This window comes from Phodopus roborovskii, unplaced genomic scaffold (assembly GCF_943737965.1).
Source record: "Phodopus roborovskii unplaced genomic scaffold, PHOROB, whole genome shotgun sequence".
In the NCBI taxonomy this organism is placed as follows: domain Eukaryota; kingdom Metazoa; phylum Chordata; class Mammalia; order Rodentia; family Cricetidae; genus Phodopus; species Phodopus roborovskii.
The window spans coordinates 1829101-1843200 of NW_026126548.1; the positions used below are offsets into that span (position 1 = coordinate 1829101).

At 40.4% G+C, this 14100-nt stretch overlaps 1 protein-coding gene across 1 annotated transcript in view; it reads right to left on the reverse strand.

The window, feature by feature from the left end:
• The window catches only part of Eml6 (EMAP like 6), a 314487-nt gene that overhangs the window by 149168 nt on the left and 151219 nt on the right, over nucleotides 1-14100 (reverse strand). The window contains exons 3-4 of the mRNA XM_051200701.1: nucleotides 4585-4683; nucleotides 3616-3684 (exon numbers count right to left, since the gene is read on the reverse strand). Of these exons, the coding sequence (XP_051056658.1) occupies nucleotides 3616-3684; nucleotides 4585-4683 (168 nt within the window). The remainder of the gene's footprint in view (nucleotides 1-3615; nucleotides 3685-4584; nucleotides 4684-14100) is intronic.

A 14100-nucleotide genomic window follows, 5' to 3' on the forward strand; every position in this document is an offset into this window, starting at 1 on the left:
GGAAGGCTTTGAGGGAGGGAATGAGTCAGAACAAAGCATACCAACCACGGAAACACCATAGTGAACCCATTCCTCTGTAGACAAAATAGACTTCCCCATGGAAAACACATTTCAAATGATTTCCTGGTGAGTAGCTATCTAAACCATGACTCACAATGATATATACACAGTATCATAAGAATGTAGCATGTTGTATTTAACCACCAGGGTTAGCTGGGCAGTCTCAGGTTTTCTTCACCTTGGATTTGCTACTGGGAAGTTACTCAGCAATGAGTCAGTTCTTGGTTCAAATTCCTTGCAATTCACTTGGGAGCAACTCCAAGTTATGAAACTACTGGACCAGAGAGGATCAAAATTTTTTAGAGCTATCAATAAATACTGCCAAACTTCTGGTCAGAAAGAGTAAACTTAGCCCTCCACAGTCAGGCTTAGGAGCAGCCCTTCACTGAGTTGTTATCAACACCAGATACAATGTAATAATGATTTTAATATACTCAATTATTTTTAATTTTGTATTCTCCACATGCTTTCCTCTCCTTCCCTTCTCTTTCTCCTAGCTCTCTCTCCACTCCCTGCCCACCCCCCACTCCCAATTTGCTCAGGAGATCTTGTTCCTTTCCACTTCTGTGAGTGACCTTGTATTGTAAAACCTGCGGAGGATGTGGACCTTCACTCCCCAGCTCAGGAAAGGTGCTCCCCCCCCCCCACAAATCACTAACGAGAAGCGGTCTTGATGCAAAAGCATGAGGTATTTTATATTCCAGTGCACTGGGGCCCACAGCCACACTCCACGTGGAGTGTGGAGACTGGGAACCCGGGTACAGGGTTTAGACAGCTTTTATAGGGTTACAACAAAGCCCGCACATCATTAACCAATCATCTCATAGCATCCTGTGCGGACCAATTAATTTGAACTATCCAAGCCCATGCTTGGCTCAGGAAGTCTGCTTTCGCTAGGGCTTCTGGGTAGTGTGACAAAATCATTCCTTCACAGGTGCTGTCGTAAAACCGCCCTGTCGTAATAAGTCAAGAATGTGGCCTTTTTCCTACTCCTGGGGGTCAGTGGAGAGTTAGGCTAAATTTTTCCATCCTTACATTATGAATCTCTCAGATTTCTCCTTGTATACTAGTTTCTCTGGCAGTGTGAATAATAAGCACGTGGGACTAGGAAGATTGGGTTAGGGGAGGAATAGATGAGAGAAGAGAGAAAGAGAGCGAGAGAGAGAGAGAGAGAGAGAGAGAGAGAGAGAGACCATAAAAGAGGGAACTATTATAGGTTTGAAGAGAAATCTGACTCTAGAGAAATGTCCAGAGACCTACAAGACTGACCCCAACTAACAATTTGTAACAATTTGAGCAACAGTGGAAAGGCTACCATAAATGCCCTTCCCTGATAATGAGATCAATGACTAACTTACCACCATCATAGAGCCCTCATCTAGTAGCTGATGGAAACAGAAGCAGACACCCACAGCTAAACACTGAGCCGAACTGGAATCCAGATGCAGAGAGGGATGACCAGACCAGGCTACAGAAACCCACAGAGACAGCTGACCTGAACAAGGGGGAGCTAATCGGCCCCCAGACTGATACCTGGGAAACCAGCATTGGACAGACACAGAATCCCTGAACATGGGCCTCAGTTAGAAGGCCTGGGCAGTCTAAGGGACCTCTGACAGTGGAACCAGGATGTATCCCTGGTGCACAAAAGGACTTTGGGAACACATTCCCCATGGAGGGATACTCCCTTAACCTAGAGGCAGGAGGGAGGGCCTGGTCCCTACTCCAAATGACTTGACAGATTTTGATGATCCTTCCTGGAAGGCACCACCCTCCCTGTGGAGTGGGGGGGGGGAATGGGATAGGAGGGTGGTGGTGGGGCATGGGAGGGAGGGAAAGAGAGATGGAGGGAGGGAGGGAGAAAGGGAGGGAGGCAGGCAGGGAGAGGGAATTGGGATCAATATGTAAAATAAGAAAAATAATAAATAAAATTTTGTATTCTCCAAGAGTTAGCATTTTCATGAATTGAGTGGTCAACACTGTTCCTATTTTTGTTGGTTATCTATTCTATGGATTTGCCAAGAAGTCCTTATACTTCATGAATACGCTAATAATATCTACTATGTTTGTCCTTTATACATGCTAGTATATGGCTTTCCTCTGGAGAGAGGAAATATAGAGTCATTTAAATATTTATGTATCTCTACCATTTTCTCAGTATAGTTTCTTCATTTACACATAGAAGAGGACCTTTGCACAGAGAGCAGTAACACCTAAGCATTTCTTGTAGGGAACGAGTCCTAGATTAAGTAAACTATTTTACACATTGAGGCTGTGTGCCACACTGCAGCAATCCAAAGGCATTTTTCCAAACATCAGTGTTTTGCTGATATCTTTAAATTCTGTAGTAAGGACAAAGATGGAATGCACCCAGATATATAGCTGTTCTTTAGGTCTGGTTTGCCCCCTGCTGGGCTCTGCACAAATTGTAACTCTGTAAAATAGGAACTAGATGGTGTTTGTGTCTGTGTGGAAAGGAGTCTTTGAAAGCCTGCAGCTGCCCTAGTCCATCAGCATTCCTTCTCATAAGCTCCTCATCATCAAACTACACTTGTTCCAGCTGTTCTCTGGTCCATGCCTTCCTGACTTGAAAGCAGTCATTTCTTTTGCATCACTCAGGAAATTCCATGCTCCTCCAGTTGCTGTGTCCTTAAATACTTCACACTTCATTTGCTAGGATTTACTTTGTGTGTAGTATGAAGTAATATTAAACTCCTCATTCAAACCTACCAGTGGTTAGAAACACTACTATATTGAAAACTGACATACAATTGTTTATTTCACTGCTTTAAATTTTTTAATTTATATCATTTTAATTTTAACTTCTAATATGCCTTATTAAATAGTGCATATTATTCCTTATTATTAGTTTTTAATTAGTTCATTTACTCCTGAAGTTATTAGTTATTTTCAATGTCTTATTTATCCAGATTAACTTAGACAGGACTGTGCATCGCAAAACAATGGTAGTCAAGTAAAGTGCCCAGCAGGCAGCTAAACAGGAAACTTGATTCATTCACTACTAACCTGAAGTTGCCAAATACTTTTAAATTTCCATGTTTTAAAATACTTGTATTTCTGGACATGGTGGCATACATCTTGAATCCCAGCACTCAGGAGGCAGAGGCAGGCAAATCTTTGAGTACAAGGTCAGACTGGTCTGGAGGGTGAGTTCCAGGTCGGCCAGAACTATGCAAAGAAGCTCTGTCTCAAAATATGTATGTGTGCGCGTGTACACACGCATGTACACACACACACACACACACACACACACACACACACACACACACACACACGGACTGACTGGAGAGATGTCTCAGCAGTTAAAAGTAGTGCCTCTTCCAGAGGTGTAGGGTTCAATTCCTAGCACCCACATGCCAGCTTACAACTGCCTTTTCCAGGGTATCCAACATCCTCACACAGACATATATTCAGGCAAAATTTCAATGGACATGAAATATAAACAAACATCACCTATATCAACACCTAAAATCTTTTTCATGCAAGATACCCAACTTAAATGCACACATAAAAAAAAAAAAAAGGTTACTGTACCTTTATATGCTTTACTCCACAGCTGACCATTCTATTTGGCTGATATGGATCCCAGGAAATATCAAAAATCTGTCAAGAAATTAAATGCTCTTCAGAGATCAGTGCAATCACAAAGACTGTAATCTGCTGCTCATGTCGGCAGTGCAGATGAAAGCGGAGGTCCTAACTCCGAGAAGCTGTGGTGGCGCTCTACCCCCTCATTGCTCCTTACCTTCAGCACAAGTACACAAGTTATTAACCTTAGTCACTGAGTGCAACTGGTATCATATATTAGATTTTTCCATTTGTGGAAAATAACTTTTGACAATTAGGGCAATTTTTAAAATCAAATTTTCTGAACTCTTCATAATACTGATAAAAAATCTTTGGAGATAGCTTTTCAATAAAAACTAGAAGAATTATAAAACAATAATACATTTTACTTCATGCAATATTTAATAGCTAGCTATAATTCAATGTGGGCAACTACCCAGTTGTAACAGAAGGTAAGAAAGAAGTCATTTTCCTGGTGGCACTAGATTATCCCAGTCCTTGAAACCATTCAATGTACTCCTAAGAACTCTTATATTTTCAAATTCTCACACTAAATTCAGTATGAAAGACAAGCAGACCACAGTTTACATTTAGCATTAAGGAATCCCAAATAAAATACTAACTCTTATAATAATATTTTTTGTGAATATTTCCTAATAACCATTTCCACGAGTCAATGGACATATATAAATGACCATAATTTTGAATTCTTTTCTATTTTGAGTTTATAAGAAGCCAAATGCCAGCATTGAAAAAATCTGTTTTGCTTGTGAAAATCAATAACAACCGTTAGCCACTAATCATAAGTAAATCATGTTTGAATATTGAACATGTAGGAGAAAAATCTAAATATGGCAGATTTACTTTTAAACATATAAAATGACAATTATTTCACAGTTCTGGAATTTTCATTATTTGATACCACAAAGGTCTTACCCGGTCAGAATGGCCAGTAGCTGAGGCCAGAAGTTTTCCCTTTCTCCAGTCCCAAATGCAGACTGTGTTTTTGGCATCCAATCCCACAGAGGCTAAACGCTTAAGAAAAAAGAAAGAACAATTTAATACCTGAAAAAATGGGAAGATTTCCTACTATTAATACATACTTTCTTTTTACAAACACTTCTTTATTTAAAAATAATAACTTTACATATCAATCCCCCATTCCCTCTCCCTCCCATCCTCCCATGCCCCCAAACCACACCCTACCTACTCCCCAAGGACAGTGAGGCCTTCCATGGGGGATCATCAAAGTTTGTTGCATCATTTGGGGGAGGGCCTAGGCCCTCCTCCATGTATCTGAGTTGAAATGGGCTCCCAACATCCATTTGTGCACCAGAGATAAATACTGGTCCCACTGTTAGAGGTCCCATGGACTGCCCAGGCCTCCTAACTGGCACCCACATTCAGAGGGCTTGGTTTGGTTCAATGTTGGTTCTCCAGCTTTACCACTGGGGTTCCTGTGCTCTCACTAGGTCAGGTCATCTGTTTCTGTGGGTTTCTCCAGCATGGTCTTGACACCTTTGTTCATCACTGTTCCCTCTCTACAACTGGATCCCAGGAGTATGGCTCAGTGTTTAGCTGTGGGTGCCTGCTTCTGCTTCCATCAACTACTGGATGAAGGCTCTAGGATGGCAATTAAGGTAGTCATCATTCTCATTATAGGGGAAGGGCATCAAAGGCAGCCTATCCACTACTGCCTACATTGTTAGTTGGGGTCATCCTTGTGGATCTCTGAAGATTTTCGTAGTGCCAGATTTCTCTTTAAACCTATAATGGCACCCTCTATTATGGTATCTCTTTTCTTGCTCTCCTCTACTCAACCAAACTCAATCTTCCTGATCCTTCTTGTTCTCCTCCCCCTACTCTTCTCCCCTTCTTTTTCCTCCCTCCCTCCCATGCTCCCAATTTTCTCAGGAGTTCTTGTCCCTTCCCCCTTCTTCAGGGGACCATGTGTGTCTCTCTTAGGGTCCTCCTTGTTTCCTAGGTTCTCTGGAGGTGTGGATTGTAGGCTGATAATCCTTTGCTTCATGTCTAATATCCATATATGAGTAAGTGCATACCATGCTTGTCTTTCTGTGACTGGTTACCTTACTCAGGATGGTTACTTAATAGCTACGAGGGACTATATATTGAATCAAAACTCATCCTAATCCCAAACTAAAGGTGTCACTATAGATGGCTTTCCAGTCCATAGACATTTCACACCTGCAAGATTACACCATTTGTTTCATTTCACCATAGCATACAAATGTGCAGTTTGTGAAGTTGCTGACAGGTCTTAAGAACACAGCTTGAAGGCAGGAATTAATAATCATGAAAATTTTTACTGTAAGAGATTGAAATGATGACTCACACCTGTAACCTCAGCTCCAATGGAGCAGGAGATTTATAAATCCACAGCCAGCCTGGAGGCTGTGGAGTGAGCTGCAGGCCAGGGTAGACTACAATGTGAAATCTTGTCTTAAAAAAAAAAAAAAATTGACGAACTGCTCCCACCACGCTGGAACATCCAGAACCTGCCCTCACATCAATCTTGGCCCCCCCTACATCCTCTGCTTGAGGTGAGTGTTTGGCCAGCTCAGGTCCAACAAACCTCACCTGCTCCTTGGAACTTCCTGGGTTGGTTCTGTCCATAGCATGGTGGACTGGTCCTGCCATTTGGGACTATCTAGAGCCTGCCCTCATCTCAATCTTGGACCCACTACACCCTCTTCTTGAGACCTCCAAGAGAGCTCAGACCATCCAGAGTTACTGACATCGATGTCCAGACCCACCTACACCTACCAGGAGAGGAAGGTAGAGAGAGAGAGAGAGAACCCACCTCTCACTGGAAGAAGGGATGGGAAGATGGCAGTACAAGAATGCATTACACAATACAAAGATCAGTATGACACCACCAGAATCTAGGGACTCTACACCAACAAGATCTGAACATACCAGAGCAGATGAAGCAGAAGAGAATGAGAAAATCCCTTAAAGAAATGGAAAAGAAAAAATGAACAAAAATTGGAAGAAATAGAGGAAAAGATGAACCAAAAACTGCAAGAAATAAACAAATCTCTTAAAAAATCAAGGAAAGCCAGGAAAGAAGAACAGAAGGATGAAGGAAACAATTCAAACAGTTCAAGACCTGAAAACTAAAATAGAGACAATAAAGAAAATACAAACTGAGGGAATGCTGGAAATAGAAAAGCTGGATAAATGATTGGAAACTACAGATGCAAGCTTAACCAACAGAATACAGAGATCAAAGACAGAATCTTAGGTTATAAAGATAACTTAGAGGGAATAGACTCGTCCACCAAAGAAAAATTTAAATCCAACAAATCCTTAACACAAAATGTGGGACAATGTGAAAAGACCAAACCTAAGAATAATAGGTATAGAAGAAAGCAAAGAAGCCAAGCTCAAAGGTGAAAAAAACATATTCAACAAAATCATAGAAGAAAACTTTCCCAATCTGAAGAAGGAATGGTTACGAAGATTCAAGAAGCTTACAGAACACCAAATACACTGGACAAAAAGAAAAAAAAATTCTCTCAAAACATAATAATCAAAACACCAAACATACAAAATAGAAACAGAATATTAAGAGCATTGAAGGAAAAAGGCCAGGTAACATATAAAGACAGACCTATTATAATTACACCAGACTTCTCCATGAAAACTCTGAAAGTCAGAAGATCCTGGATAGATGTTCTACAAACAGCAAGAGACCATGGATGCTAGCCCAGACTACTATATCAGGCAAAACTATCAATCACTATAGATGGAGGAAACAAGATATTTAATGACAAAACCAGATTTAAACAATACATATCAACTAATCCAACTACAGGAAGTTCTGGAAGAAAAACTCCAACACAAGGAAGTTAAGAAAAAACATAGGAAATAGATTATCCCACTTTACCACAACCCAAAAGAAAAAGCAGGGTAAATCTACTCACAATATCACCACCAACAATACATCCAAAACAAACAAGAATTAACAATCAATGGTCCTTAATGTCCTTCAATATTAATGATCTTAACTATAAAAAGGTTAACAAAATGGATAAGAAGATAGAATCCATCCTTCTGATGCATACAAGAAATATACCTCAGCTTCAAAGACAGACACTACCTCAGAGTAAAGGATTGGGAAAAGATTTTCCAATCAAATAGACCCAAGGAACAAGTGGGTGTAGCAATCTCATTATCTAACAAATTAGACTTTAAACTAAAATCAATCAAAAGAGATAAAGGAGATCATTTCATATTCATAATAGGAATAATCCATCAGTACAAAGTCTCAATTCTGAACATCTATGCTCCAAATATAAAGGCACACAAATTCTGTAACAGAAACACTACTAAAACTCAAATCTCATATAAAACCTCACACACTTATAGTAGGAAAATTCAACATCCCACTCTCACCACTAGACAGGACCACCAGACAGAAACTTAACAAAGAAACAAAAGAATTAAGTTATGACCCAATTGGATTTAACAGATATCTATAGAATATTCAATCCAAACACAAAAGAATACACCTTTGTCTCAGCTCCACATGGAACCTTCTCTAAAACCGACCACATACTCAGCAACATAACAAACCTCAACAGATTAAAAAAAAAAAGTTGGAAGAGTCCTCTGGATCTTAACAGACCACCAGGCTTTAAAGTTGGATTCAACAACAACACAAAATACAGAAACCCTAAAAACTCATGGAAACTGAACAATAAACAATTGCACCATTCTTGGGTCAAGGAAGAAGTAAAGAAATTAAAGACTTCCTAAAATTCAATGAGAAATAAGACACAACATACCCAAATTTATGAGACATTTTGAAAGCAGTACTAAGAGGAAAGTTCATTGCACTAAATGTTGACATGAAGAAAACGGAGGATAGTCACATTAGAGAATTAATAGCACAACTGAAAGCTCTAGAACAAAAAGAAGCAAACTAACCATAAATGAATAGATGCCAGGAAATAATCAAATTGAGGGCTGAAAACAATAAAGTAGAAACTAGGAAAACAATACAAAGGATCAACGTAACAAAGAGTTGGTTCTTCAAGAAATCAACAAGATAGACAAACCTTTATCTATACTAATCAAAAAAAGCAGAGACAGAACATTCAAATTAGCAAAATCGGAAATGAAAGGGGGACATAATAAGGGACACTTCAGGTCATACTTTGAAAAACTGTAAGCCAAAACAATTTGAAAATTTAAAGGAAATGGATAGTTTTCTGGACAGATATCACTATCAAAATTAAATCAAGAACAGATAAGAATTTAAATAGACCTATAACCCCTAATGAAATAGAACCAGTTATTAAAAGTCTCCCAACTAAAAAAAGCCCAGGGCCAGAATTCTAACAGAAATTCAAAGAAGAGATAGTACCAATACTCCTCAAATTATTCCACACAATAGAAGCAGAAGGGCCATTGCCAAACTCTTTTTATGAGGCTACAATTACCTTGGTACCCAAGCTACACAAAGACATAACTAAGAAAGAGAAATACAGACCAATATCTCTCATGAACATTGATGCAAAAATACTCCACAAAATACTGGCAAATTGAATCCAAGAACACATCAGGGAAATCAGTCACCATGACCAAGTAGGCTTCATCCCAGGGATGCAGGGATGGTTCAACATATGAAAATCTATCAGTGTAATCCATCATATGATCATCTCACTAGACGCTGAAAAAGGCTTTGACAAAATCAACACCCCTTCATGATAAAGGTCTTGGAGATATCAGGGATAACAGGAACATACCTAATCATAATAAAAGCAATATATGGACCCCATCACCAGACCTCTGCTGGAGGTGAGTCTGGGACCAGTTCAGATTGAATTCCCCCTCCCCCCTTCCCTGGGAACTCCCGAATCTTGCTCCCCACTATATCCTTCCCCACAGAGAACACTCCTAGTAAGTACTCTGATCCACAAACCACTCCACCCAGAATCTTCCCTCCCCCCCCACCCTGTGCCCCACTGAGCCCACTACCCCACTGCTCTGGTTGAGCACTGGGACAGAGGGTGGGTCAAACTATCCCTCTACCTCCAGGGAACTTCCTGGATTTGCTCTGAGCATACTAGACCCCCTATCCATGTGGGATCACCCTAAGTCCCAACCTGCCTGACCTTTGACCCAGCCTGAGGAGAGACCTCCTAGAGAGCTTGGACTACCCAGTGCATCAAACTCCAAACCTGCCTAAGCCCACCAGGAGAGTAGCATAGATAGACTCCACCCGCACCCACTGGAAGAAGCAATGGGAAGACAGCAATACAAGGAAACACCTAACAATAGAAGACAAGCATGGCACCACCAGAATCTAGGAACTCTATACCAACTAGACCTAAACACACCAAAGTAGATGAAGCAGAAGATAACGACTTAAAAAATAACTTCAAAAAATGATAGAGGCCCTCAAAGATGATATGAGAAAATTCCTTAAAGAAATGGAAGAAAAATAAAGAAAAAATTGAACAAATATCTTAAAGAAAGTAAGGAAAGTCAAGAAAAAAACAAACAGGTGAAGGAAATAGTTCAAGACTTGAAAACTGAAATAGAGACAATAAAGAAAACACAAACTAAGGGAATGCTAGAAATAGAAAAACTGGGCAAAAGGTCGGGAAGTACAGATACAAGCATAACCAACAGAAAACAAGAGATCAAAAAGAGAATCTCAGGGGCTGAAGATAAACTAGAAGAACTGGATTCATCGACATAAGAAAATCTTAAGTCCAACAAATCCTTAACACAAAACATCCAGGAAATGTGGGACACTGTGAAAAGGCCAAACCTAAGAATAATAGGCATAGAAGAAGGTGAAGAAGCCCAGCTCAAATGTGCCGAAAACATATTCAAGAAAATCATTGGGGAACCTTTCCCAATCTGAAGAATGACATGCCCATGAAAGTACAAGAAGCATACTGAACACCAAATAGACTAGACCAAAGAAGAAAAGACCCCTCGACATATAATAATCAAAACACCTAACATAGAGAATAAAGAAAGAATATTAAGAGCAGCAAAGGATAAAGGCTAGGTAACACATAAAGGCAGACCTATCAAAATTACACATGACTTCTCGTTGGAAACTCTCAAGGTCAGAAGGTCCTGTATAGATATTCTACAAGTACTATCAGTTCACGGATGCCACCCCAGACTACTATACCCAGCAAAACTCTCAATCACTATAGATGGAGAAAACAAGATATTTAATGGAAACACCAGATTTTCACAATACATATCTACAAATCCAGTCCTACAGAAAGTTCTGGAAGGAAAACTCCAACCCAAGGAAGTTGACTATACTCACAAAGACATAGGCAATAGATAACCCCACTATACCAGAACCCAAAGGGTGAAGCAGGGCCCCCAGACTGATACCTGGGAAACCAGCATTGGACAGACACAGAATCCCTGAACATGGGCCTCAGTTAGAAGGCCTGGGCAGTCTAAGGGACCTCTGACAGTGGAACCAGGATTTATCACTGATGCAAAAAAGCACTTTGGGAGCATATTCCCCATGGAGGGTTACTCCCTTAATGAAGAGGCAGGGAAGGAAGGCCTCTTCCCTACTCCAAACAACTTGACAGATTTTGATGATCCTTCCTGGAAGGCACCACCCTCCCTGTGGAGTGGGTGGGTGGAGGATGGGATCGTGGGCCATGGAAGGGTGGGAGAGAGGGAAGGAAGAAGCAGGAACTGGGATCAATGTGTAAAATAAGGGGGGAAAAAGTAATATACAGCAAACCAACAGCCAACATCAAATAAATGGAGAGAAAGTCAATGCAATTTCTCTAAAATCAGACAAGGCTGCCCACTCTCTCCATATGTCTTCAATATTATACTTGAAGTTCTAGCCAGAGCAATAAGACAACAAAAGAAGATCAGGGGGATACAAATTGGAAAGGAAGAAATCAAACTTTCACTATATGCAGGTTTACATAAGTGACCCAAAAAAACTCTACCAAGGAACTCCTACAGCTTATAAACACCTTCAGCAAAGTGGCAGGATATAAGATTAACTAAAAAAAAAAAAATCAGTAGCCCTAGTATATGCAGATGATAAAGGGGCTGGGAAAGAAATCAGAAAAACATCACACTTTACAATAGCCACAGACAACATAAAATATCTTGAGGTAACACTAACCAAACAAGTGAAAAACTTGTATAGGAAGAACTTTGAGTCTTTCAAGAAAGAAATTAAAGAAGATACCAGAAAATGGAAAGATGTCCCATGCCATGGATAGGAATGATCAACATAGTAAAAATGGCAATCTTGCCAAAAGCAATCCACAGATTCAATGCAATCCCAATCAAAACCCCAGTACAATTCTTCACAGATCTTTAAAGGACAACATTCAACTTTATATGGAAAAACAGAAGACCCAAGATAGCCAAAAAGAACTCTGTACAATAAAGGAACTTCTGGAGGCATCACCATTCCTGTCTCCAACCTCTATTATAGAGCTATAGTAATGAAAACAGGTTAGTATTAGCACAAAAGATAGATAGGTAGACCAATGGAATTGAATTGAAAATCCTGATTTTAACCCACATACCTATGAACACATGATTTTTGACAAAGCAGCTAAAATTATACAGTGGAAAAAAGAAAGTATCCTCAAAAAATGGTGCTGGCATACCTGGATGCTCCTGTGTCGAAGACTGCAGAGACATTGAGATTGACAATTAATAAATGGGACCCCCTGAAATTGAAAAGCTTCTGTAAGGCAAAGGACACAGTCAACAAGACAAAACAGCATCCCACAGAATGAGAAAAGATCTTCACCGATCTCCATCTGATAGAGGGTTGGTTTCCAAAATATATGAAGAACTCTAGAAGCTAGTCACCAAAACACCAAATAATCCAATTAAAAACTGGGGGACAGATCTAAATAGAGAATTCTCAATAGAGGAATCTAAAATAGCTGAAAGACACTTAAGAAAGTGTTCAACATCCTTAGCCACCAGGGAAATGCAAATCAAAACAACCTTATTCTTGTTAGAATGGCTAAAATCAGAAACACCAATGACAGTTTATGCTGGAGAGGATGTGGAGAATGGGGAACACTCCTCCACTGCTGGTGAGAGTACAGCCACTTTGGAAATCAGTATGGTGATTCTTCAGGAAAATGGGAATCAGTCTATCACAAGATCCAGCAATTCATATACCCAAAAATGCACATTCATGCAACATAGCCATCTGTTCAACTATGTTTATAACAGCATTATTTGTAATAGCAAGAACCTGGAAGCAACGCAGATGCCCCTCAACTGAATAATTGATAAAGAAAATGTGGTCCATTTATACAATGGAGTACTGCTTAGTGCAAAACAAAACAAAACAATGGAATCTTGAAATGTGAAGGCAAATGGATTGAACTAGAAGAAACCATCCTGAGTGAAGTAACCCAGTCACAAAAAGACAAACATGTTATGTATTCACTCACATATGGATTTTAGACATAGAACAAAGGATAACCAGCCTACAGTCCACACTGCCAGAGAGGCTAGGAAACAAGGAGGATCCTAAGAGAGACATACATGTTCCCTTACAGAAGGGGAAAAGGACAAGATCTCCTGAGCAAACTGGGAGCAGGAGGCAAGGGGAGAGGGAGTTAGCCAAAAGAGAAGGGGAGAAGAGGAGGGGAGAGGAGAACATGAGGGAGCAGGAAGATTGAGTTGGGGGAAGAATAGAGGAGAGAAAAAAAAAAGGTGATACCATAATAGAGGGAGACATTATAGGTTTAAAGAGAAATCTGGCACCAGAGAAATGTCTAGAGACCTACAATGATGTTGCATGGGAATTAAGAATCTGGGAAAAATAGGCTGAAGGATGTTTATTCAGGAAGAAATCACTTACATCAGATAACCACCACAGGTTCCTGATTCAAGGATGCCCCTGGATGCTCTCTGTCTCCGACTAGGAAGTAAGAGAGAGAGCTGGGGTCTGGCACCCAAGACCTAGTCCCTAGTCAGGCCTGTACCTGTCCCCACGCCCCAATGGGCATGGTCAGTTCAACATGTGCTGGTGGAGTGGATATCTCACTACAGACCCTGACTAACAATCTAAGCAATAGTGTCTACCTTAAATACCCTTCCCAAATAATGAAATTGATGACTACCTTATATGCCATCCTCGAGCCCTCATCCAGTAGCTGATGGAAGCAGAAGCAGACACCCACAGCTAAACATTGAGCTGAACTCCTGGAATCCAGGTGCAGAGAGGGAGAAGTGATGACTAAAGGTGTCAAGACCAAGCTAGAGAAACCCACAGAAACAGCTGACCTGAACAAGGGGGAGCTCATGGACCCAAGACTGAAAACTGTGAAACCAGTATAAGACTGACCAAGACCCCCTGAATGTGGGTCTCAGTTAGGAGGCCTGGGAATCTATGGGACCTTTGACAATGTAACCAGGATGTATCCTTGGTGCAAG